The 27253-nt window shown below is 35.6% G+C and overlaps 1 protein-coding gene across 1 annotated transcript in view; it reads right to left on the bottom strand.

Annotated features, from left to right (window-relative positions):
- The window catches only part of LOC137245146 (uncharacterized), a 213639-nt gene that overhangs the window by 124041 nt on the left and 62345 nt on the right, over positions 1-27253 (bottom strand). The window contains exons 2-3 of the mRNA XM_067775333.1: positions 11504-12772; positions 3060-3283 (exon numbers count right to left, since the gene is read on the bottom strand). Coding sequence (XP_067631434.1) covers positions 3060-3283; positions 11504-12543 — 1264 coding nt within the window. The 5' untranslated portion in view covers positions 12544-12772. The remainder of the gene's footprint in view (positions 1-3059; positions 3284-11503; positions 12773-27253) is intronic.

Below are 27253 nucleotides of genomic sequence, written 5' to 3'. Positions count from 1 at the left end.
ACAACAACTAATGAGGAAAAACAATACCATCGTTAACGAGCTATACAAAGAAAATAAAATTAATGTAAGAGAAAAATTTCAACTATCATGTACTGCGGCTGTCGCGTCCTGAATATACGGTCTACCAAAAATTCATTAAGATAGTATGCCACTGCGACCGATCTCATCATCTACGAAAGTACCTTGCTATAGGTTAGCTAAACATACCGGTGCCATACTGAAAAACTTAATATCTGATGATTACAATGTAAAAAATGTGTTTCAATTAAAAGAAAGATTGAAAAATATTAATATTGACGATGACGAAATACTTATATCATTTGACGTAATTTCACTTTTTACAAACATTCCCACACACATAGCAATACATACGATAATGAAACAATGGACGCAGTTGGAAAGGCATACAAATATTTCAAAGAAACAATTCCAAACCACACTAGAATTTTGCCTGCGAGAAAACAATTATTTCATGTACAATTCAAAACTGTATCAACAAACCTACGGGACGCCAACTATAGCGGATATAGTACTAGACAAAATTCTTGACGACAGTATAGCTGAATTGAAGAAAAAGGACATATACATCAAATACATCAACAAGTATGTAGATGATGTATTCGCAATTATCAAATCTAAGGACGCGGAAGAAATAGTAAACACATCAAATTCTCAACTCACGAGTATAAACTTCACTATTGAAACGGAAAAAGACAACAAATTAGTCTTCCTAGATGTAGAAGTGAGTAGGAAAAAAAAAATTATTAATGAATTGGTACGCAAAATCCATTGCCTCGGGACGATTAATAAATTACCACTCAAACCATCCATGGAAACAAAAAATCAACACAACAACAAATTTAATAAGAAAAGTAATATTACTTAGCAATGAAGAATTCTTGATGGATAACATTAAACAGATAAAGAAAATTATATTTAAAAATAGCTATCCAAGTTCTCTTACGGATAAACTCATCCAAAATACGGTGAACAGAGTTCACCAAAAAGATAACAACACACAACAAGATAATACGAACAAGAAATATATCGGCGTAAATTACATCCCGGGCCTTACAGAAAATGAAATATTACATAAAACTATAAATAACAAAAACATTAATTACGCGCATAAAGCAAATAACACGCTCAAAAATATTTTCACTAGAACAAAAGACCCAATTACAAAAGAAGAACAAACAGATGTTGTTTACAAAATAACTTGCAATGATAACGAAAACGAAAAATGTAACAAATGTTACATCGGTACAACAATACGGCAACTGGGTATAAGAATTAATGAACATAAGAAAGATGCAGAAAACAAAAAAACGTCGACCGGTCTAGCACAACACCTTACAAAGAGCAAACACGTAGCGGATTTCTCAAATGTTAAAATTTTAGACATTGAACGGAGAGAGAAAACGAGAATGACGCTGGAAAGTATTCGCATTCAACAACAACTACAAAACGCGATGAACTTCAAAGAAGATTTTGACAACATAAGCAGCGCCTACTCAGCTGTTATACAGAGATGCAAGAGAATGTAAAAAATAAACAAATGTCATTTTAATGTACCTATGTTAATAATGTTGTGCAAAAATTATATTAGTACCTGAAATAAATAATTGTTAATGTTAATATTAATAGGGGGACTCATGAAAGCATATAAACTTATAAGGTGTAAAATTATATCCATTTACACACGCTGTTATATGAACGCACCTAGTAATACTCTTGATAAACTTGATTGTTTATCAGCTGTATTATTGCCAAATAAAATTTTTTTGATTGTTATACAAATTAAAAAATGCCAAGATTAAATGAAAAATCAAAACTAAAACGCCTTGACTTGCTGATGTTGGAGATTTCTGATGAAAATGCCTGCTGTAATGTCTGCAAGGTTGCATTCCTTTGAGTTTACCGCGTTTACACAATGAAATGTGCGCGTAAATTTATACAAATTGTGTAAATGATTTTTCATACAAAATTTGACAGCTCGCTTACGCACTAGATAAATTTATACGTTTACACACTTTATAAGGCATTTATACGGTTACATGAGTCCCCCTAATGTAAGTAGCTAAATAAGTGTTAAGTGATGTGCCAGTTTTATGTTTATTGTTAGATATCCTAAAATAAAGTTTAATGTATTTAATTTTATATACTTAACATTAAACAGATCCCCAAAGAAGAAGACGTAAGGCAACGTCGAAACGCGTCGGGAATAATAAATATACCCTGTTTTAATTTATGGCCACAAATGCTCATTTTAGCAAATAAAATATCAACCATTTAGAGTCAGTCTGGCGTAATCAATTTGTCAATGTATACGGACGTGTACGACGTAATATGGCGTATTATAAGCTGTTATGAGTAAAATTCTTGCAAAATAAATTTGATATTGTAACGTTCAATATCATTTAATAAGAACTGATGAAATTTGAATACAATTAAGTTTAGCATGACCCTATTTTGTGTGACGTAATTGGATCATATATCATATCATATGAGTTGACGAATATCATTCATTTAGAGTTCCTTTAGCTTACTCAACTTTTTAAGGCATATGTGTTCTATTCTAAACGGAATATCAATATATTGATATGACCGTACTTGATGTGACGTGACGTGATTTACTTACAAACTGTAATTGATATAACACAAATAAATGTGATTTTGAAAAGCACTTAATCAATTTGAATATGGATACTGAAATTTGCTACGACTTTATTTGAAGTTATGTGATGTGGTGAGATGATATGATGCGACATTAGCAAACTTCTTGAAAGGTGATGTAACATACAACAATGTGATCTTATTTACTCTGGTATGACCTGTATTTACCGAACCTTTCAACAAAAGCTTGCTTTGGTTATGTTTTTTGATATCTGAAAACTTTCTCAAGTAAAGTAGTAACTTAGAAAGAACATGCGCTGCTTGAGAATGAATTTTAAAGCATTGATATGCATCAAATTTGGCGCAGTTTCAGCAAAACGGCAACAATGACTCTTGCACATTTTCTTCACATTTACCACCATACCAGCTATACATATACTTACCATGCATGGATGCCGGCGAAGATGCAATATCACGACGTGGCCTTCTTGTCACACGACTCACACTACTACTTTGCGTAGCCAAGGTTTGTTGCACGTCATACTTGTTAGCCAATTCCGGCATATCTACAACGTGTCTGGCATGTCCAACATATTTACGCTCGTTTTTCACTATCGTACCATCGTTTGCCTGTCCTGTTGTCAGTGGTGACGTCGCACGAATTTTGCTGCAAGTGAAAAAAAAAAAAAAAAATACAAATAAATAAGAATTGCTGTAGAAATGCACAAAAGAATTATTCACAGTCGCATGTTTAAAAGAATGAAATTTTTATGATAATAATAGAGTTGAGTGCGAAAAACACGTATACTAAATTGTATAAATAGCTTTGTGTGATGTAAGGCGGGTAGTATATCGTGTGACATTTCCAATGAATTCGACGCCTAAAATATAAAAGCATTTTAAATTATTTTAATAAATTTTTCTGCTAAATTTAAAGCAATTTTAGAATTACTTTTTAGATTTTCATGAAAGCTAGTGTGCACAGTTTTCTTAGAGTACCGAGGGGCTCTAACGACCCAAAGTTCTTCATGGAACTAGAGGGAGGGCGGCGGATGGCTAGAAGGTTAAATGTGATCAGATTAAATCTTTTCTAAGATGGTCGTAGTATCTTAACAGGTTCCCTGTCCCATGCATCATATATGATTAATGTTAGCAATTTTGTACCGTGTCCGATACGCTCGTGTATCATATATTCGTAATTTTTTTTTTTTTTTTTGTATATTTTTTACTATTATCTTTAAAAAGCTTATACCTTCAATATTTCTTCCAACGTAATTACGAATCTTGAAAAAAAAATCTTTCAGCGTGGAGCACTTCACGGATATTGTTATATGGGACAGGGAAGCTGTTAATCCCTTCAAGAAAAAAAAAATGGAAGATACATGACATTTTCGAACTCTTACGAGGTAAGAATGGCAATATCATGTCTCGAATAAAAACCACTGGCAAATGGCACACTGCGCGCTGAGCTTTTCGAACAAGGTAGATAAATTGACTCTTATGCAAATTATGGTCACATGACTTTCTGTAATACGACGTTTGTCGTATGCACACTTCCCCCCCAAATGAACCGGGGGCTTGTATAATCAGACTTCTTCAAGCTATACAGAGCAGTTTTTGATTTAGATCGTACTTTGCGGAGTCTTGATGTCTCATTTGTTGGCTGGGAGCTTTCCCGGTATTGCTCTCATTATTTCCTTCTGATAATAACTGCAGATCTTTTATTCCTTTGAGCCAATCTTTTGATTTTTCTAGGGCATACAGAAGCAATTAATAAATCATAAGCTATAATAAATTTATGCTGCCTAAAAATATAGATGTGTATTAGGGTAGGCCCCAGTAAAATATCGTTTTTCCTTTTGGTATAGTGAAAGTATTGCCTGATCGTGACTTTAGTTTTTCCTTATAAATTGTGTCATACAAATAACAAATAAATATTTTGAAATAAAGTGGACAAATAAAATTCGTAATCACTACAATTTCATCATGCAGACTTTATCATGTCTAAAATGAAATTTTATTGTAAAGATTTTCTAATAGTAACACCAAACCTTGTTACGCGAGTCAGCTGTGTCATTACATCAAACGCATACAAAAATGACTGCGTACTGGTGTTGTTGTTGTTGTAGCGATAAGGACACTCCACGAAGCCCTTGGGGAGTGTTATCGATATTGATGGTCATTTGCCAGACGCAGATCCGGTACGTTCCGGTACCAAGCCCATTCGGGAACGATTTATTATGACCACATGCGACCTTCTAGGCCATCCCGCCCTCCCACCTCCTAGATCCATGAGGAGTTCGGGGTCACCAGAGCCTCGGCTGTTAATAAAACAGGATTCGCCTCGGATAGATGAGGTTGACAATTGGGTTTGCAGAAGCTATATATTGCGCTGGCAACCTGAAAGGGTTGCGCTATACAACCCCTTGAATCTATTAGGTATTTTGGTCGCCTCTTACGACAGGCATACCTATATTCTAACCCCCTAACCCACTGGTGGAGGCGTGACACCTCCCAGTTGAAAAGGTTGGCCGCATCCATTGATTGTGGCAATACAAGTCTGAAATTATAGAAGGATTGATGAGACTGATTGATATTTGAGTGATTGACTGCTTAATAAATAAGTCCTCTGTATGCTCTAGCTAATGAGTAATGAGTACTCTAGGCCGTATGATGTGACGCTTGCTTTGTCCAATTCATTTGAAATGCTCAGAATTTAGTTAAGGCCACCAGCATACTGAGTAAATTAAATGTGCTAAAACGAATTTTATGTGCTTACTTGTACACGTGCTCATTGAAAGAAAAATTTGAAATTAAAGCAAGCGCATATACTACGTGATTTCTCTGTAACATATGTACAAAATCTAAGTACATATATAAAGTTAACGTTGTTTGGTAAACATAACAAGTTCAAGGTTAGTTCATCTAACATATGACCTTGTTTGTATTTATCAAGGATGTGATTGTAAGTCACCGCGAACTAGACACGCGTCTCACAATTTTGATATATTGTCGTCGCACTAAGAGTGGCATAAATACATCTGGCAAATGAGTGAGAGTTGACGTTTTTTTTCATTAGCAGCGTCTGTAATTTTTTTAGAGGAGTAAAGCTTGCATTACTCATACTAAGCATAGACTCTACTTGACTTGGCTTGACCTAGCAACTTATCCTTGGTTATAATTCGCATTATCGGCATTGTATTAGAGTTTTTGTAGAAAGAAATATCAAAATAAAGTTAGAAAGTATAAATAGCATCCAAAAATGTTGGCACTACTTAGAACTTACGTAGCAAACCAAAAATCAATAGACTTCCAAGTCAAGTTTGGTTTTCTTAGTGTTGGATAATCAGTTACGTGCAAAGCTCAATAAACATTTAGTATTAGCAACGTGCGCTTTAGAACCTCATTTGTATTTGATTGACTTTACGTCAACAAAATATTGTTGAAAATTAATTTTAGATTATTAAGTGTTGTGAAGAACCAGTCCACCTGGCTAGCCGTGGGATCTGTTCAGAGTATGCAAAGCTCATTTCCAAACTTTCTTAAAAATTGATAACGGATCGATAATATTTGAACAAAAATCGATCATCCGCTGTTAAGAAATTTATAATACTCCCTAAAAACTCTTCAAATAATCGATAAATTTTAAATATTAAAAGGATAACTTTTCGATAGAAATTCGATAACTTTTTGATAACAAATCGAAAACTGTATTGGAATAAATATGAATTTGTTGGTTCCTAACCTATAGCTTTTCGATAGCAAATCTATAACATGCAGATAACAAATAGGTAAAACTCAGATGACAAATCGAAAACTCTTTGATAGCAATTCTCTAACCCCTTTGAGATCGTATCCATAGCATTTCGATAAATATCAGATATTTTTTCGATATCAAATAGATACTTTTTGTCATAATAAACCGAAAACTCAGCGATGAAAAATTTATAACTCATCGGTAACTTTTTATCGGTGGCAAACTCATAACACTTCGATAACCAATCAATAACTCATCTATACGTCGTCGATAACTCACCTTTAACCAACGTTTCCATTCTATTATTTTTATTTCCTTTTCTGTTCATTCATTTCCTTTCCTTTTTTTCCCATCCTTTCCTTTCCTTTCCTTTCCTTTCCTTTCCTTTCCTTTCCATTCCTTTCCTTTCCTTTCCATTCCTTTCCATTCCTTTCCTTTCTTTCCCATCCTTTTCTCTCCATTCCTTTGCTTTCCTCGCCTTTATTTTCCCTTTTATGGACAATCCAAAGTCTCAGTCTCCCAATGTCCGGCCAGGAATTAAGGTCACTAAAGAATTACTAACCTACCACAAATCAAGCACGAAACTCCGCTCTGTTTTTTTTCGAGGGCATCGACGTAGGTTATCCGAAAATTTATCCCCAGTGAGTATAGAGGCTTAGACCGTTCCCGCCAAAGGCAAGAGGCGACTAAAATCCATAGACCAAGTAGGTTTGACATGGTATTTGTTATTGTTGTAGCGATAAAAATACTCCCCAAAGGTTTTTATTCTGATAACAAACACCATTAAGGTACAAGCCCGACCACTTGCGAATAAAATGACCACATTGAACCTTCTAGGCCAACACTCCCCTCAATACCTACGTTCGTGAGGAACTTGGGGTCGCCAGAGCCTCGGCTGTTAAGGAAACGGGTTTCGACATGGGAAAGAGGGGTTGACAATTGGGAAGGAGATGCTATAAATTGCGCAGGCAGCCCCTTGAAAAGGTTGCGCTACACAACCCCTTGAATGATTTGAATATTTTAACCGCTGGGGATAAACTTTGAAATTAATAAAGAATTGACAAATGTCAACCTTCGTGAAGTGTCTTTATCGCTACAAAAAGAAGAAGGCACTAGCTAAGAGATAAATTATACCTGCAGTAGGTCGTGATAATCTTAAAAATCATATAATTTTTTTCTTTGATCGGAGGAGGAATAAACGGTGAATATTGCATGAATGTCTGTTCCTTTTAAGTTAGCTTCGTGTACGAGGTTTTGGGTTAAAAGGTTAGATATCAGCTTTATTCCTGTTTTAAGGATAATGAGTTTATGACATATTTTCAGTGCGTTTGCCTGGCCTTAGCTTGGCAGAGCTCCTTGTTTGCATCTACCGCCAATTTTCTTGGAGTAGGTATGAGGAACTCGAACAAAAGTGTAAGTATTAACTCCAAAGCCCCATTTTGCCTTGAGGAGGATGATACTGTTGAGAAATTTCACTTCATTTGGACTTACTTCGTTAGAGTTCAGAAAAATTGTATGCTTTTCTGCCAACTTGCTTAGAGGGAATGAAATACGGATCTTTTCTAAGGGCATCTCATGGATGAGGCATTTCGACCAGCTTTAGGATATTAAAATCAGTTATACATAAAACAGATTAAACGGAAACCGACGATATTTTGCTGCACGTCTGTCGTTATCTATATGTTTTCCATCGCATTTAAGAGGACAAAAATCAACCAGGCAGACGCACTTTCCCATTTAGAAGTTTAGGCATCCCAGGTGTCGGCCTTTAAGCTATAGTTATAAAGTTGTCGTGATCGTTATTAGAAATAGTCATCGAAACCGAGAAACTGTTTAATTTTTCATTGGAGGGCGCCTTTGCGCGGCCAGTCCCAACCCAGTATAATACCCGGACTACGTATCTAAAAAATTTACTCATTTTTATACAACTAACCGCTAAATTTTAGACAGAACCCAATGTGCCTGCCTCAAACTCAGTTTAAAGGGGTAGCAAAGATGGTTACCACTTGCCACCCAAAGAGGCGTAGCACTTCACATTGATCGCACTAACAACCGTCCTTTTAAAGTCTTACACTTCTACCATCAAAAAGCCTATCTCTGTCCAAGCGTCTACAGTTTCGATTATTCGTATACAAATCATTTTTCAATTTATCGACTGCAGACTCATTACACACACCCGCTCTCACAAAATTTATAGCTTTCTAACGGCGCAATCACTCCCGCCATTGAATGGCGAAGTCAAAAATTGTATGTCACCTTTTAGTAATCAACCAGCACTCAAAGTATTTCTACGAAAGCTACTGAAGCAACCAACCGACGTGGCACGCTGTCGCATGCCAACTAATTGTCAAACAACCTACTTTGTACTGAGTTGTTCCAGCGTTAATAGCGCAGCAAATTCGCATGAGGCGTTGCGATGGAGATGGAATGAGATAACGCGTAGAGTTGGCAAATATTATGGTTCTGTGGTTTTTTCACAGCGACTGAAAGGTCAGAGCCTGGTTCGCAATCATATACCCAATCATAGCCATAGTCACAGGAACAATCAGCTACATTAACGTGACACAACCAGCCTGTGACTTGAGATGCGACCAGGTAGACCTGTAGTAGCTATCGCAATAAGGTGCTAAATATTCGGCTATACAAACGCGTCCCACCAGCGGCTGCTATCTAATGCTAGATGTTGGAGTAAGATGACAGCATAAACGTTTGTTTAGCTGCTTGCGTAGTAGTTCACTACGACATCGGGCACTCTTGTGGTACTCTGCCTACCACACCGATCCGGGGTACTAGTCCCTTGCAAAAGCAACATCAAAAATTAAGAAAGGTTTTTTTTCTATTAGAAATATTTCTTATTAAGCGGGGACGCCCCTCGGCAGTGATTTGGCAAACACTCCGAGGGAATTTCTGCTAGAAAAAAACTTCTTAGCGAAAATGCATCTACCTTGCAGATGCCTCTCAAATTCGGCACAAAACCCTTAGGTAGGAAAAACCAAAACTTGTAGGAAAAACTGGAAAGTAGCACAACGAGAATTGGTAGGAAAACTCGGCCTAAACCTCCTCGAAGGTAAATCTCGCCAAGTATTCATTTGGTCATATTCATATCAGGGATCATAAATATAAAAATCGACTTGCATCTCTTTATTTCGTGTGCAAAATAACAGTTAGTTTCTGAGTTTTTTATTTCACTCGGAAAACAAAAGTAATTTTTAAATTTTCCCAACCCCACTATAATGTCTGTTCCTTTTCCGTATTTCACTGTACAAATAACAGTGATTTTTTGAGCTTTTTATTTCGCTCGCAAAAATGATAGTTTTGGTCAGGGTTTTTTATTTCACTCGGAAAACAACAGTTATTTTTTAATTTTTTTATTTCACTGTGAAAATAACTGTGATTTTTTACATTTTATTTCACTAACAGTTATTTTGTGAGTCTTTTATTCCATTCAGAAAATAACAGTTATTTTTGAGTTTCTTATTTCACTGTGAAAATAACTGTGATTTTTGAGCAATGATTTTGCGATTTTTTCGTCAGTAGATAACAGTGTTCTATGAGTTTTTATACCCAGCTGTACTTGTATACATGGTTTTATATCTTTGATTAGATAACGGTTGGTTGTATAGGTATAAAGGAATCGAGATAGATATAGATTTCCATATATCAAAATCATCAGTATCGAAAAAAAAAAATGATTGAGCCATGTCCGTCCGTCCGTCCGTCTGTCCATTAACACGATAACTTGAGTAAGTATTGAGATATCTTCACCAAATTTGGTACATGAGCTTATCTGGACCCAGAATAGATTGGTATTGAAAATGAGCGAAATCGGATGATAACCACGCCCACTCTTTATATATATAACATTTTGGAAAACACAAAAACCTGATTATTTAGTAAATAATACACCTAGAATATTGAAATTTGACGTGTGGACTGATATTGAGACTCTTGATAAAAATTTGAAAATTTTTTTAAAAAAGGGTGTGGCACCGCCCACTTGTGATAAAATCAATTTTAAAAATATTATTAATCATAAATCAAAAATCGTTAAACCAATCGTAACAAAATTCGGCAGAGAGGTTGCCTTTACTATAAGGAACGCTTTGAAGAAAAATTAACAAAATCGGTTATGGACCACGCCCACTTTAATATAAAAGATTTTTAAAAGGGTGGTGGACTAATAAAATAAGCTATGTCTTTGCAAAAAAGAGCTTTATATCAATGGTAATTTCACTTCCCAAGTGGATTTATAACAATAAATAGGAAAACTTCAAATTTAAAAAAATGGGCGTGGCACCGCCCATTATTATTATATTGGAGTTCATTTCCGAACAGTTATTTGTTTAGTTTTATATTCCACTTATAACACAAATCTCGGAAAAAAGTCGCTGCGACTGGGAAGTTCTTAAAAATCACGGGATTCTCAGCTCTGGTGGCGTGGAGTGCAGAGAAATTGTGAATATTGAACACGGTGCTACCACGTTATACCCAAAATCAAAATCCTCAAAATCAAAATCCCCAAAATCAAAATCCCCAAACTCATAATCCCCAACACAAAATCCCCATTTTATGTGTGAAATAAATTCAAATTAGGTTTAAAATCGCCGCGACCAAAAAAGGCTAATAATCCATATCAACCTTCTGCATAGGCGGCCTTCGGCCGCGCTTATAAAAAATAACCCTGGGCTACGCCATGCCAAGTCCGGGTGTATGGTATAAGCATGGCTACCGCCACGGTGATGTCCTTCTGCATAGTACACCCTTCTGTTAGTTTGTTCGAATTAGAGCGACTAGCAGTCCTATATATGTATAAGTAAAAATATGTATTGTCAAAACGTGAATATATAGTTATACATACATAAATATGAATGAAAGAGGAAAGAGATATTGCTATTTTTTACACGGTCATGATGTTTATCATAGCACTGGGATTTTTTCTTTGGGGATTTTTACTTTGGGGATTACTTATTTGGGGATTTTTTTCCGTGGGGATTTTGTGTTTGGGGATTTTTTTTTCGGGGATTTTGTGGCACTCCCATTGAACACACCATTAATCATTGCCTATGATGAACCCATCGGGTCAATTATGACCCTTCATGCGCTTTATGTAGCTCCACTTCACTTACTTACCGTTTTTGTTGTTGATAGTTGTTGTTGTGTATTGCCTCTGAACCACTACCACCACCACCACCAAATGCTTCATAATAAGTTGCTGTTGTTGCATCAGGATATTTTTGCTTTTGTTGTTGTTGACTAACCTCACGAAATTGTTGTTGCACAAGTTCCATCACAATGCCGCGCAACACATGCTCCGAAGCATGCAATTCACGTTGAAATTGTTCGCGAAATACAAAATTTTTGTCCGCTGCTATCGTAGCACCTATTGGCATTTTGTTGCCAATTTTTATTATGTCGCTATTTGTGCTACTGGAATGCACATGCGAGTAAAAGAGCACTGAAAGTGTAGCAAGCGCTAAAGTGAGCACACCCAGGCACATATAGACCGCATACAATGAAGTGGGAGGCGGTGTAGGTGGCTGCAATGTCATTGCTGTAGGCGGCGCGACTTTAAATGGCGTTGGCGGGTTAAATGTAGGTGATGTGACTGTGGGCGCACACGCACTTATGCTACTGTGCAAAGTTTTATTTATACAATTGCATTCACAACTACAGCTGACATACGATGTGAGGGGCGTTGTAGCATCAGCCTTTGATGTCAACTGCTGTTGCTGCCGGCCACCAGTGAAATGCGAAAGCGCATGTTGGCAATTTTTACATTTTGCTGTCGATTGCAATTCTGTAGCTGTCAGCATTGTTGCAGCATTTTTGGGCGATTTCAATGTGCCAGCAGCAGCAGCGGCATTTATTGTCATACCACCGGTGGCATTTTCCAGCAGTAACATATCATCAATGAGATTGGCCGTCGAGCTGGCGGTTGAACTTGCAACCGACGCGGATGCACCGATGTGTGGTGATGTTGTTCGTGTTGTTGCTGCCACTTCTATTAAATCCGCTTGGGGCTGTACTATCGCATCCATTTCTGCTTTTGTTACGCCTGTCTTCCCTAGAGACACAGCAGCTGCAGCTGCAGCTGCCGCCGCACGTCGTTTTTTCTCCTTTTTGCGTCTTTTGGCTGCCTGCCCATTGATTTGATTTATTGCCAGAAACATTTTTGTGAGCTAATATCGGTCCTCAGTTCTCACGCAATGCCTGTTCGTTTTGCTCGGGTGGCTTTTTTGTTGTATGCTTCCTTTTTTTTGATATGTTGTTGCTATTGCGCTTTTGTTTATTTGGAGGTGTTTTGTTGCAGCAAAGGTAGCCAAAGCGCAGTACTGCGACGCTTGCGACAAGTCAGTCTCGTTTATTTGCTTTGGTTCAGCTTTTGCAACTATAAATAAACTGAAAGTTGGAATAAAATTAATTTTTGTGAAAATAGTCAAATGAAAACGAAAATATGCAAAACTGTCAACCAGCCAAGCAGAAATTTTACAATTGAGGTAAGTGGAGCGGTATACGGATCCTCCTCTATCACAAGGTTAATCCTGGAGTGAGAACAAATAGGATATGCGTTTGTATACAAGGGTGGGCCAATAAAATTTGGTTTCCATTAAGTTTAGTGAAAATATTGTTCATGACATCCAAAAAGATAGCCATTAAAAACTTCAGCTTTTCATGTTAAGAGGTGCCTCAACTCGACTTTAGTTTTTGCATACAATTCGTATTGGAAATATCTAAGTTTTTATAACCAGAACTCTAACTCTTAGTATTTAACGATAAATATTCATATAGGGAATTGTGCGATCTACAAAAAAGCTTAAAAAAATTTGTTTGCTTACCTTAATCGAGGTTACAGTTGAACTTCAAATTTTATGAGATTTCGCGCATGAATTGTATGGAAAAAGTAAAGTCGCGATGAGGCACCCTTAGACATTAAAACGAAAAGCTGATACTTAAACAGGCTATCCTTTTAGATGGCGTAAACATATTATCACTATAACAAAATGAAACAAAATTTTTCTTGGCAGACCCTAGCCATCAAAAACTTTGCCGCTTTGCCCAATGGTTTCAATGTGGATTTCCCCTCCTGTACAAACAAATGATTGCCAGAAACTCTGCGAGTAAATTTTGTTGTTTTTTTAGCGACAAGAACAAGGTTTTGGGGAGTGTTATCGTTATTGATGATCCTTTTTCGAATGAAGATCCGGTACGTTCTGGTAACAAGCACCAGTAAAATACAAGCCCGATTATCTCGATAACGATTTAATATTACTACGTTCCACCTCCTAGGCCATTCCGAACCATCTCGCGAACGATTTGTCTAATGCCTCAAGGAGATTCTTCCTAGTTGGATTACACAAAATGCAATGCAGAGACTGGAAATCAACCAAGAATACTACCTAGTAAAACGCAAAGAGTGCGGATTGAGGCTAGACGACTACAGCCTAATTTCACCGTAGTTAATGGGTAAAACAACAGTATGATGACGCAACTCTGCTATCGTCCGCATGCTTCCCTTATGAGAAAGACATGGTAATAACGATGGTAATAAGACGTACATCACGATTGCGTAGTGACAAGAGATGAACAAGATTATAAGCACGATATCAATGAATATCTCTAGCTCTGAGTTAACGGTTTGTGCGAGGTTTACGCAAATATGAACTTGGTGTAACGAATAAAACGCAAAGGCTTCGCTAGCTAGTCCATGTTACGCGAATAGCGGAAGACGCTCCGGCGTACAAAATATGCCATTCAACACTGGTAGCAAGGCTGAGATCTCCAATGCGCAGAGATAGACAGGTCGAGGACTACTTAATTTCCCTTGGTTCCTCTAAAGGGCTAAGCAGTGTAACGAACGCAAGAGCTACCAACCAAAATGTTCATGTGGGCGTGGACTTTTTCTCAATCAGAATCGATAACTAGAAGGATCTGGATCTACCTTTTGGCGAGCAAGCATCCTTAATCATACCTAAAATTAAGAGCCATAATAAAATACTCAAATCTCTTGCCGGCAGCACTTGGCGCAAAGATAAAAGACGTTTAATATCAATTGCAAATCAATTGGCCGGCCGCTTGCATGCTACGCTTCTCCAGATGATCGTTGAGCCGAAAGGTTACTCATTGGAAGAAAATACAGGCCTGTCAAAAGACCGCTCTGAAAACTGCTACGGGTTATCTTCTTATGTCCCCAGAACAGCATTTACACAGCGAGGCGAGAGTAATCTCCATAAAAGAAAGAAATAAAATGCTAAACAAATAGTTTCTGATTGGAGATGCGCTTCCTGCCAGGAACTAAAGAAGTCATCTCTGCAAGCATTGTGAGGGAATATGGCACCTTAGAACTCAGAGCACAAAACAGTCTTCAGGAAAATCTATCAAAACGCATCGCACCTTTTATACAAGGATTTACCTGGTGAACCCCGTTCTCGCAGCTACATACACTAAACTCGATGTAAAGGAAATCAAGCTGACCAGGGAGAGACGCGTCCCTCTAGCGCAACTTCGAACTGGATACTGTAACAAGTTAAACTCTTACCTATCCAGAATCAACCCCTATATACATAATGTATCTCCTGCTTGTAACGTGCCCCCACATGATATCACCCATCTTTTCAATTTGCATGTGAAACCAATGCCTCTAACACCACTTTCTCTCTGATCCACCCCTATTGAAACCGCAAGTTTCTTTGGACTCCCGTTAGGGGTTGGTAATGACAATCATATAGGAAAATGATAATATTAGTAGGGCTGCAAATCAGTTAACCATAGGTTATGGCTGTAGGGTTCTTATTTTTATTTAACTTTGTGTTTAAGTTACTTTGAAATTTGTATTTTAATATGTTCCATCAATATTTTAATTTTCAATTTTGATATTTTAATTTTAAAAAATTTTCAGTTGGATTCAATTTTTACCTTCAAGAAGTTATACTCTTTATATGTGAATATTCTTAATAAAAATATAAATAATAAAAAAGGATACTACAATTGGCGATCCTGCCAGGAGGATTTAACTAAACATCAACCTTTAAACAAAAAAGAATGTGATATTTTAAATATTTATTGTACGCATAAAAATTTACTACCCCAAACAAACATAATTTATTAGTGCGCCTAAAATCAGGCAGAAATTCGAACAAACCAAAGATTAGTGTGACCATCAGTTCAAATTCAGTTCTAAAATTTTTGAATTTACAATATATTATTTTTATCAGTTACACCATATTGTTGAACGACAATTGGCAATAAACATTTAAACTAGAATTACAAAACAAAAGCAATTTCAAAGCAGAAATTATAGAAGAAAGGAATATTAAAAAAAAAAACAAAAAATATTGGTTTTGGCGTAAAACTACATAAATCCGAAAATTTCAACAATAGCAGCTCAAAATTAAATAACAACAAGTACAAACAAATAGCCCAGCAGCACCGACAACAACACATCAATTCAAGAAGAGCTTTCAACAACTCATGTTTTAATTAAAAGTGCATGAATTGCAATAGACCAAATGCAAATTCGTTCAAATCCAGAAATAGATTTCCAAAAGTGACTTACCGGTAACTTAAAAAAACCGGAAAAGTGCGCTGAGTTTAACACAACACCGTCAGCCGTCAACACAGCTCCATAACACAGTTACAACAATAACAACAATAACGATAGATATAACAAGCAACAACAAATCAAAATAAGGAAGAAATGGTGAGCTGTTATTCAGAACTATGTATATAAATTTTGATATATTTTAAATATATATATAACTATATTAGTTAAGGTTTATCTGATATTAAAATTTAATACATTTTAAATAATTGTAAACTCTTTCTTCTGGAGATTTAAAAGAATATTTTGCATTTAATAACGTTGAGTTTTGAACGTTATTTTAAAAAATTAATTTTTTGATTTTTGAGATTCCATTTCAATTATGCTTCGCACGCCACCAAACGACAGAAACACGTCTACACCAACACATCGGGTTAACGATTCGCTTATTGATTTAGAAGGTGTTTCTTCGCAAAATGATCTAATAAATCCATATGCGAACGAAAACAATAACGAAATTTTTTCCACTTCAGTAAAACTTCCTCAGTTTTGGACAAGTTGTCCTGAGGCATGGTTCATACATGCTGAAATGCAGTTCAATACTAAAAAAATTACGCAAGAAACGACCAAATATGAGTATATTATTACTGCATTACCTCAGGATGTCATAATGACGATTTTGGATTTTGTTCAAAATCCACCGGAAATAAATAAATATTCTGCATTAAAACAAACTTTGATCGAAAGACATTCCTTAAGTGAGAATGCAAAATTAGATAGTGTTGTCTGATTCTGAAATGGGTGATCGCAAGCCTTCAGAATTTTACCGATCTTTAGTTCTACTTTCTGGTTCTAATTTTAGCCAAGAAATGTTAAAGAAACTTTGGATGCGAAAATTACCCAAAAACTTGAATGTAATTTTAACAAGTTCGAATTTCAATGACATAAATGATCTAACTAAATTAGCTGATAACGTTTGGGTAAAAAATGAAATTGCTTTGATAAACAGTTCTCAAAATTCTAAAGGCGAAAATTCTATTATTACTAATTTGGTTAAGACAACATCTTTAATTTGTGAAAATTTTCAAAAATTATCTTTGGAATTAAGTGAAATTAAAAAAGAAATTAGTCAGAATTATTCAAGATCACGTTCAACAAGTAGAAATAGTTTTAGAAGTCCTGTTAGATATCGTTCGAAATCTCGTGATAATCCCAACTGGTTATGTAGATATCATTACAAATTCGGAAATAAAGCTAGGAGATGTGAGGAACCATGCGCGTTTGTAAAAAATAGTAATCCAACAAACTAAAATGTTCCGTTGTTGCAGCGACAAATAACGGAGTTTCAGAAATATCAACTCGTCGCTTATTTATATTTGACAAAGAAAACAGGTTAAAATTTTTGATTGAGAAATTTCTGTGCTTCCAGCTTCGAAATTCTCGTGTACAAAAAAATCATCAGATATTATTTTAACAGCAGCCAATGGTTCAACGATTTTTACATATGGAAAAAAACTTGTAAATGTTAATTTAGGTTTAAGACGGGAATTTCCTTTTGTGTTTTTGACAGCTGATATAGCAAAGCCGATAGGTGCATATTTTTTATGCAAATATGGACTACTTATTGATATTAAAAACAAATGTTTAATAGATCCATTAACAAATTTATCAGTTAACACAATTTCGTACTATTGTAACATCTCTCTTCCAAAAATGTTTTCAGTAGAAAATCAATACACAAAATTGTTGAAAGAATTTCCTTCTCTTATAGAAGAGCCAAACTATTCAAAACCAGTTAAACACGCCACAGTTCATAGACTTGTTACAGAAGGCAATCTTCCTTTCTCACAGCCCAGACGTCTAGACCCAATCAAATTTAAGGTAGCTAAAGCTGAATTTGATTTTCTTGTAAAAACTGGAATTTGTAGATCATCAAATTCTTCTGTAGCTTCACCACTTCATTTAGTACCAAAAAAGGAAAGTAATGATTGGCGTCCCTGTGGTGATTTTAGACGACTTAATACTGTTACTGTTCCTGACCGCTATCCTTTACCACATATTCAGGATTTTAATATTAATCTAAGAAATAAAAAGATATTTTCAAAATTAGATCTTGTTAGAGCGTATCATCAAATTCCAATGGCAGAAGAAGATATTTATAAAACGGCAATTACTACTCCTTTTGGCATGTTTGAGTTCATTCGAATGCCTTTTGGTTTGAGGAACTCAGCACAAACTTTTCAAAGATTCATCAATGAAGTTGTAAATGAATTAGATTTTGTTTACGCGTACATTGATCATATTTTAGTTGCTAGTGAGAGTGAAGAGCAACATATTAAAGATCTCCGTATACTTTTTGAACGTTTGTGTGAATATGGTTTGAATGTGAAACCAAATAAATGCATTTTTGGTGTTACTAGAATTTATTTTCTAGGACATAGTATTTCTGAATTAGGAATACGCCCATCGGAAAATAGAATAAAAGCTATTCGAGATTTTGAACTACCAAAATCCATTAAACAAACTCAAAAGTTTATTGGTATGGTTAACTATTACCATAGATATATTTCACAATTAGCCGAATTTACTGGAGTTATATATGATTTAATTAATAAAACAAGTAAAAACCGAGACAAAACTCTAGTTTGGGATGATAAATCTATTAAAGCGTTTGAATACATTAAAGACAAGTTTGCATCTAAGGTCTTGTTAAATCATTTTAGCAAAGATGCAAAATTAACTTTAACTGTAGATGCATCCAATACGGCAGTCGGTGGTGTTCTACAACAAAATTTCAACAATAAGTCTGAACCTCTCGCATTCTATTCGAAGAAACTTTCACCAGCTGAAATGAAATATAGTGCTTTTGATAGAGAGCTATTAGCAATTTATCTTAATATTAAACATTTTCGATATCTATTAGAAGGAAGAGAATTCACTGTGTTTACTGATCACAAGCCCTTAGTTTTTGCTCTAAATTCAAAAACTGAACGTAGTCCACGACAAACCAGACATCTTGAATTTATTGCACAATTTACAAATTATATTCAGCATATTACTGGACAAGCAAATGTAGTACCCGATACTTTATCTAGGGCATTTGAAATAGAAGCAATTCAAAATTCAGAACTTAATTTTAAAATTTTAGAAAAGGAACAGCAACAAGATGATGAGCTAAACAATCTTGTATCTCAACAATCATTTCAAAATTTAAAATTAGTTAAAATTCCTGTTTTAAATTTCAATATATGGTGTGAATCATCCGGAGATTGTCCTAGACCGTTCGTTCCAAATAATTTACGCAAAACAGTATTTGATAAGTTACATGGGATAGTGCATCCGGGTACTAAAGCCACTCGCCGTCTAATTATAAAAAAATATTTTTGGCCAAACATGAATAAAGAAATTAATAGATGGTCCAAGGAATGTATTAGTTGTCAAAAATCTAAAGTTTATCGACATACGAAGTCACCAGTTAGTAAAATTTCAATACCGAACAAAAGATTCGAACATATTCATTTAGATATTGTAGGACCTTTACCTATTTCAAAAGGACATCGCTATATTTTGACTATTATCGATAGATTCACACGTTGGCCAGAAGCATACGGATTAAGGGAAATTTCTGCAGAAACAATTGCAAATAAATTTTTATGTGAATATATATCTCGGTTTGGTGTACCTCTAGAAATAACTACTGATCAGGGTGCTCAATTTACTTCAAAATTGTTTACAGAATTAACAAAGTTATTAGGTAGTCATCAAATTACAACGTCAGCTTATCATCCTCAAGCGAATGGCATGGTAGAGCGATTTCATAGGCAATTGAAATCTTCTTTAATGGCTACAAATGGAACCAGAGATTGGTATGGAGAGCTACCTCTAATACTGTTAGGTTTGCGATCAACATTTAAAGAAGATATTTCGGCTACACCGGCTGAAATGGTTCTTGGACAAAATTTAAGATTACCCGGTGAACTTATTGTTCCAACATCTGAAAATTCATCATCAAATGAAATTTTGGGTAAATTACGTGAAAAATTTAGAAATGTTCATTCGAGTTTAAATCATCATAACTCTAATGTTGGTTTTTATGTTCCGAAAGATTTGCAAACATGTAAATTTGTTTTTGTTCGTTTAATTAATAAGCGTTCTTTACAACAACCGTATGAAGGTCCATACAAGATACTTGAAAAAAACAAGAAGTATTTTAAAATAGAAATTGATAATGAGATCAAAACTATCCCGATTGACAGGCTAAAACCAGCGATTATTGAAACGTTACCTAACAACTCTAACACTCATCACAATAACATTAAAACAAAGAAGAAAGTCACATTTAATTTATTTAATGTTAATTCTCTGGAAGGGGGAGTAATGTAGGGTTCTTATTTTTATTTAACTTTGTGTTTAAGTTACTTTGAAATTTGTATTTTAATATGTTCCATCAATATTTTAATTTTCAATTTTGATATTTTAATTTTCAAAAATTTTCAGTTGGTTTCAATTTTTACCTTCAAGAAGTTATACTCTTTATATGTGAATATTCTTAATAAAAATATAAATAATAAAAAAGGATACTACAATGGCAACCTATTTCGAGCTCTGTTATACACTGACTAGCTCACGTACTAAACACAATGCAATTACTTCGTCAAGCTAGATTGAGGACGAACAAACTCTTCAAGAAAGCATAAACGACTTGAAGAGTATTTGAATTCCTATAGATACAACTTTAACAAATACTAGGGCAGCCTAAAAGATATCATGGGAGTAATAATTTGAAAACCTGGGGACAACGAACGAGTCATCAAAATTTCGCAAAGTGCATCCTGAAAGAATTTAACTACAAGTAGCATAAATAAGGATAATGGCTCAAAAACCGTATCCGTCCAAAAAGCGGAGATACAGCGCGGATAGCCATGCAGAAAATTGTGTTTTTTTGTCTGGATGCCGATGCCCTAAACATCCCGTGCAAATAAATGCTCAGGAGTCGGTTAGTTAACGCAACTTTTGGCTAGGGTTCGGTATAAGGGGTCCCATTTACTCTTTGAATGCTGATACTTTTTGAAATAGTGGAGACGAAATATTCCAACGATACAAGAACTCTGAAAGAGCTTTGTTTAATCGTTTGTCTTCTCGCTAAAACAAGAGGAGTGTATAACCATGATGGGTATTCTCAAAGCACACGGCCTTTTGTCTTTTAAATAAGGGGTGAGCCCCGTGTAAAATGTGCAAGCTGCAGGTAAAAAGGTTAAGCATACTTTTGTTTTTCATATGAGTTTTTTATTTCCTTGGAGTTGAGTAGGCAACTTAAAAATTCAGCCGATCTAGAGAGCAAATCTATGTATTTATGTGTACCATCCAACTCTCTAACGGGATGGGATAGATCAAAATTAAGCATAAACAAACATTTCATATTTTCACCCACACAACGTTTATAGCTTCCGCTGAAAGAGGTAAAACCTTTAACCAAAAAAATGTATAAAAGTCAAACAGAATCAACAAAGCTAGCTGACTCTATCATATAACGGATGCCCGTGAAAGAGGGGTGACACGGCAAAGTATAACGGACGAAATGGAATGGCGGCCATGTGGGGAAATTGTCGCATGCAACAATGCAGTTACGTTTTGCGTATTCATTTGAAAATATTTCATGTAATTCCATTTTCTGTTGCCAAAATACAAGCGAAACAATTAATTATAAAACACGTGGCAGGCTGTACAACAGCTGCCCGTTAGAATAGCAACAATGTTGTGTTGGAAATAACTGTCAACACCCAGAAACTTTACTTGTTAAAGCAGCAGCAGTCAAAAGTTTATAATTCTGTAAAACGCATAAGCCAAAATAACAATCGGATAGACCTAGTTGTAAAGAAAATAAAAGAAAAGAAAAGAAAAGAAAAGAAAAGAGAAAGGAGAGGAAAGGAAAGGAAAGGAAAGGAAAAGAGAAGAAAAGAACACAAACGAAAAGGGAATGAAAAGAGAGGGAAGGGAAGGAAAGGAAAGGAAAGGAAAGGAAAGGAGAGAAGAGGATAGGAAAGAAAACGAAAGGAAAGTAAAGGAAAGCAAAGGAGAGGAGAAGAAAGGAAAGAAAAGAAAAGCAAAGAAAAGAAAAGAAAAGAAAAGAAAATAAAGGAAAAGAAAGGAAAGGGATGCGAAGGAAAGGAAAGGTAAGGAAAGGAAATGAAAGGAAAGGAAAGAAAAGAAAAGGAAAGGAAAGAAAGGAAAGGAAAGGAAAGGAAATGAAAGGAAAAGAAAGGAAAGGAAAGGAAATGAAAGGAAAGCAAAGGAAAGGAAAGGTAAGGTAAGAAAAGAAAAGAAGAGAAGAGAAAAGAAAAGAAAAGATAAGAAAAGAAAATAAAAGAAAAGAAAAGAAAAGAAAAGAAAAGAAGAGAAAAGAAAAGAAAAGAAAAGGAAAGAAAAGAAAAGTAAAGAAAAGAAAAGAAAAGAAAAGAAAAGAAAAGAAAAGAAAAGAAAAGAAAAGAAAAGAAAAGAAAAGAAAAGAAAAGAAAAGAAAAGAAAAGAAAAGAAAAGAAAAGAAAGGAAAGGGATGCAAGGGAAAGGAAAAGAAAGCAAAACAAAGGAAAGGGATGCAAAAGAAAGGAATTATAAAGAAAGGAAAAGAAAGGAAAGGAAAGGAAGGAAAAGGAAAGGAAATGAAAGGAAAGGAAAGCAAAGGAAAGGAAAGGAAAGGAAAAAAGGATAGAAAAGGAAAAGAAAGTAAGCCGGACCATAAGCAATAAGCAAGTTTTTAAAGTTATTTTTTTCACTTAGAACTAAAGCTCACTCCCTTTTAAAATACTCATTAACACGTTTCATTTGATACCCATATCGTACAAACAAATTCTAGAGTCAGCCCTGGTACACCTTTATGGCGATATCCTTAAATGGCGTCCACCTATAGAACTATGTCCCACTCCCTCTTAAAATACTCTTTAATACATTCCATTTGGTACACATGTAGTACAAACACATTCCAGGGTTACCCTAGGTTCATTTTCCTACATGGTGATTTTCTTTTATTTTGTCTCCATAGCTCTCAACTGAGTATGTAATGTTCGGTTACACCCGAACTTAGCCTTCCTTGCTTGTTTCGAGATAAATTTGATAATATTTCAGAACCATTTCGGGGTAATTTTGGGATTCTTTTCGGGATCAATTCGGTACTATTCGAGAATGGTTTCTCGATTGTTTTCGGAGCAGTTTCGGGACTATTATTGTGTTTTTATTAAAGTTTTTTAAGTCTTACCATCGCTGGAACTTTTCACGCTATCGGTAATTACTTCGTCTATAATCTCTGAAGTCAATTAAATGTAACAATTCTCGGCTGTTCGTTACAGGCCGAGCGAAAAAATGATTCCCAAAAAGTCCTGGCATGATCCCGAAACAGTCCCAAATAAAATCCCGAAATATGGTAATTCTTTACTTTAGCTCACAACTGCTAAAACTCGTCCAAAGATATCGCGAGAGGTGTCAAAAGACGCGTTATGAACCCAGAATCACGAATCCGAAAGCGGAAATTAGAAATTTTATTTGTTTTCGGAGATGCGTGGTTGTTGTAATTTTGATGGTTTTGGGGTACCCAGAAGAAAAATTGTCGGTAAAAGTGTTTTGCGCGGATACAGTTTTGGTCTCCAAACCGGTGTTGGACCCACCCAGGGTAATTCTTTATAAGCGCGGCCGAAGGCCGCCAATGCAGAAAGATGTTCTGCGAAAAAATACTATTGATCCCATCCCGGTTTTGGAGCGCTCCGCGGCCATTTTTCGGTTTTTTGGAAATATCTTTTGACAGAAAAAATTTTTTTAATTTCCGCTTTCGGACTCGTGGTCCTGGGTTCATAACGCGTCTTTTGACATCTCTCCCGATATTTTTGGATGAGGTTTAGCAGTTTTGAGCTAAAGTAAAGAATTACCGGAAATATTCTGAAATGATACGGAAGTATTCCCGAAATCATCTAAAACCAGTCGCGAAATTATTCCAATACGATACATAAAATACACGAAATTATTCATTAATAGGTAAGTACACAATTTTTTTAAATACGGCAAATAAGCTTTTGTTCGATACTCACGTAGGCACTTATTCGTGTTTTCGTTTCCGAGTTCTCTTTAATTATAAAAAATCAAAAAACACTTTTGATTATTAATTTTTATAATAAAAGTCCACAAAACCGTTTCCTGCTGAAAATCATTAAAAAAACTATATTCCAAAAGCATAGCAGTAAACCTATATATAAACTAAAATTAAGGAATTAAATATTTAAACTGAGAAAAAGTCATTAACGCTGCGTATATCAAAAGGAACGGTATTTTTCACCATCACTTAATCACCAAGTTTCGATTACAAAGACTTTCTCTCATTTGAGAGCTGGATGCCATTACAGAAAAAAGAAGCATTTATCACCTATCAACTTCACATAGAACGAATGAACTGGCAATACAAATATAAATCCAACATTTGCGTATTTTAGGCAGCATTCATTACTATCGCACTGCAATGGATAATTGCCGCAAATGCAAGCAACGGACAGCATATCAACCAAAGCCTCGTAGTCATCAGAGCTGGATATAGGCAGCATCCAGAAGAGCTCAAAGTGCTTGCGGGAATTCATATTCGCTTGCAGCAAATCACCAATATTGAAGGTTCAACGATATACAGACATATGTATGCAAGCAGGAGAGCTTTAATCACGGTTGCCAGAACACACTTTTTTGCAATTGTTACGTTATGAAAAAGAACTAAAAACTATAAAAAGGACTAATATTTTTTTTTTAAATTGGTAGGAGTTATAAGTGACTAAACAAATACAGATGAAAACTCAAAAAAGTGATTAACTAAAAGAACATAACATAAAAGAAAATGATAAAAAGAGCTCCTCATTCACCAAAATCTTACCTTTCAAGATATTTGACTAGTTGACTCCCTATTATTAATTCTTTTAGAATAAAACGGTATATGGATATCACGGAAAGGTATTTTACTTCGTATTTCAAGGGAAATATTCTTAGATAGTATTGCCACCTGATTACGTTTTTCAATTTAATGAGATTTTTCAAAATAACTATCAGCTGAAGGCTAATTTATGTCATATTTCTATAGAAATATTTTTAAGTGCCACTTGATAGCTATCTTACCCTGTTTTACTTATCCCTTTATACATCCGCTTCCATCTCCAAAACGGTCCACACATATTTGCAATTTTGCATATATGTAGCACGCTACATTCTAAGCTCGTTAACCTAAGATCACCATACCTAAGGTAACTTCTAAAAGGTTTGGGAAGTGTAGTAGATAAGAACAGTTCATTTCCGAATAAAAATACTGTATGCTCCGATATAAACACTGTCTGGTACTAGCCCCGACTGCCTCGGAAATTATATTTTTTACTTCTTAACCTTCGCATCTATGAATTTGAATCGCTTTTTACGACTGGCACGCCTACCGTGAGAATAATCTAAGTCACTTGGCTTGCTGGAGGCAATACCGAAAGGTCAGTTCCCTTAGCGACTATCTGCAGGCCTTTTCTTCCGTAGATGAAGTTTTTCCGCAAACGAAGGTGTTGGTTATTGTTCGACTGTAAGAGTAAATAAGTTCGGTATTGCGTCTCCTAGAGGAAGGCACATGTATTTAAGGGGATTACTCTATTATCAGTTTGTTTCGTGTAAGCCATGATGATCGACGGAATTTCTGCAAACCTTTTGTTTGCTGTTCATGTCGGAGAACGCCTTGCGTCTTCTTCCTCCAATGGATATTAATAGTCAAGAGAAGCAACAATTCTGCCCAATAAGACAAATAAAACTCTCGCTGCCTCTTAGCTACAAACGCCGTTACACGCTGTCCACCAATGCCGAGCAGCAGCTCTTTGCCCGTCCTCTTTTTTTTATAACACAAACACTGTAATGGGATATCGTTCTCAGTCCCTTGTCAATTGCAAAGTAGGTAAAATGCGTTTAATGCCTTGGTACATTTCATTTTCCTAGATATTCATGGCTTAACATCGGAAAATCCGGGATGGACTTTCCTTGGTCCCTGTTGGGCTGCAATAGCACCCGTTGGGTTGCTAGCACAATTTATACCTTCTCCAACTCAACTCTTAACCTCACCAGTTGCAAATCTTTTTTATTTTTATCAGAGGAGGGTCTGGCGATCTGATGGAGTTATGATCTATAAAGCTTAACGTGGCCATATCAAACCGCCTTCGAGATAGCGGGGTAGTTCCTCAATGGTGCTATTTTCCGGAACGTACCATATCAATATCCTCGAAAAGTCTACTGGCATTGCAAATTTCTCCAGGACTATCGAGTGTCTTTATCATTACAAGAAGCTAAAAAAGAAGCCTCGTACAGAACTCATCTACTTCTAACCTTTATCTCGACGATGTGCAATTATTTCTAACGGTTTTACTGCGAAGATAAAAGAGGTGACCTTATGAGAAGGCATATCAACGGAGACAGCGATAAAAGAGACTAAGCTTATAGCCATATCGGGGATCGTGCAAGAGGTATACGGGCCGTTATCGCATTCTTAACGAAATTAAGATAGTTCACGAGATATCTCCAACGTTACCCCAAGATTTTCCATCGTCTGCGAACGCCGAACATTCTCTGGATAGAAAGAGCTTATTGGAATGGCTTCATGGACACAGCACTCCCTTGCTACTGTCTCCATTTCCATTGATGCCCGACAAGCCAAACGCGAGTTTTGAAACATCATCGATCACCCGACAAAACACAACCACAAGGTACTAATAATTTTTTTCGATTCAGTTTTGCAGAAAAAATATAAGAACATTTTTAATGCGATCGCGCCTTGCCGTTGTTTCTATGTGATCAACTGTGATTTTAAAATCACATATGCCAGATATGACGCAAGTCGTATAGCCGATTTTTGAGATATCGACAACTAGTTTTGCACGTAATTGAATTTAAAGGGAAAGGCATCAAAATTTGTGAGTGAATGACAGACAACCTTAAAGACACCAGCACGGTGATCTATTAAGTATATTCAAAATTTAAGGGATAAAACCATGGAAGCCAATTTTGCAAATCTGTAGGAATACTTCAGCAGAATGGCCACTGGCTTTTTTAACCCAATACATATACATATATAACATTAACGTTAATAATGCCAACAACACCTATAGCAAGAAATTAACAGATATGTTTAATGATTTGGCAATGAGCCAAAAAATACTCTTCAACACACGTATCACAGATACAACTGAAACAAAAATCGACCTTCTATACTCAAATTCGAATGACGTTATTTGTCAAAACATGGACAAGTATAAAATATCAGACCATGAAACGATAGAAATAAAAATTAATACATCAGCACC

The sequence above is a fragment of the Eurosta solidaginis genome, chromosome 3 (assembly GCF_040869045.1).
Source record: "Eurosta solidaginis isolate ZX-2024a chromosome 3, ASM4086904v1, whole genome shotgun sequence".
In the NCBI taxonomy this organism is placed as follows: Eukaryota; Metazoa; Arthropoda; class Insecta; order Diptera; family Tephritidae; genus Eurosta; species Eurosta solidaginis.
The sequence above is the reverse complement of the archived record's forward strand: the minus strand, read 5'-3'. Positions and strand labels throughout refer to the sequence as shown.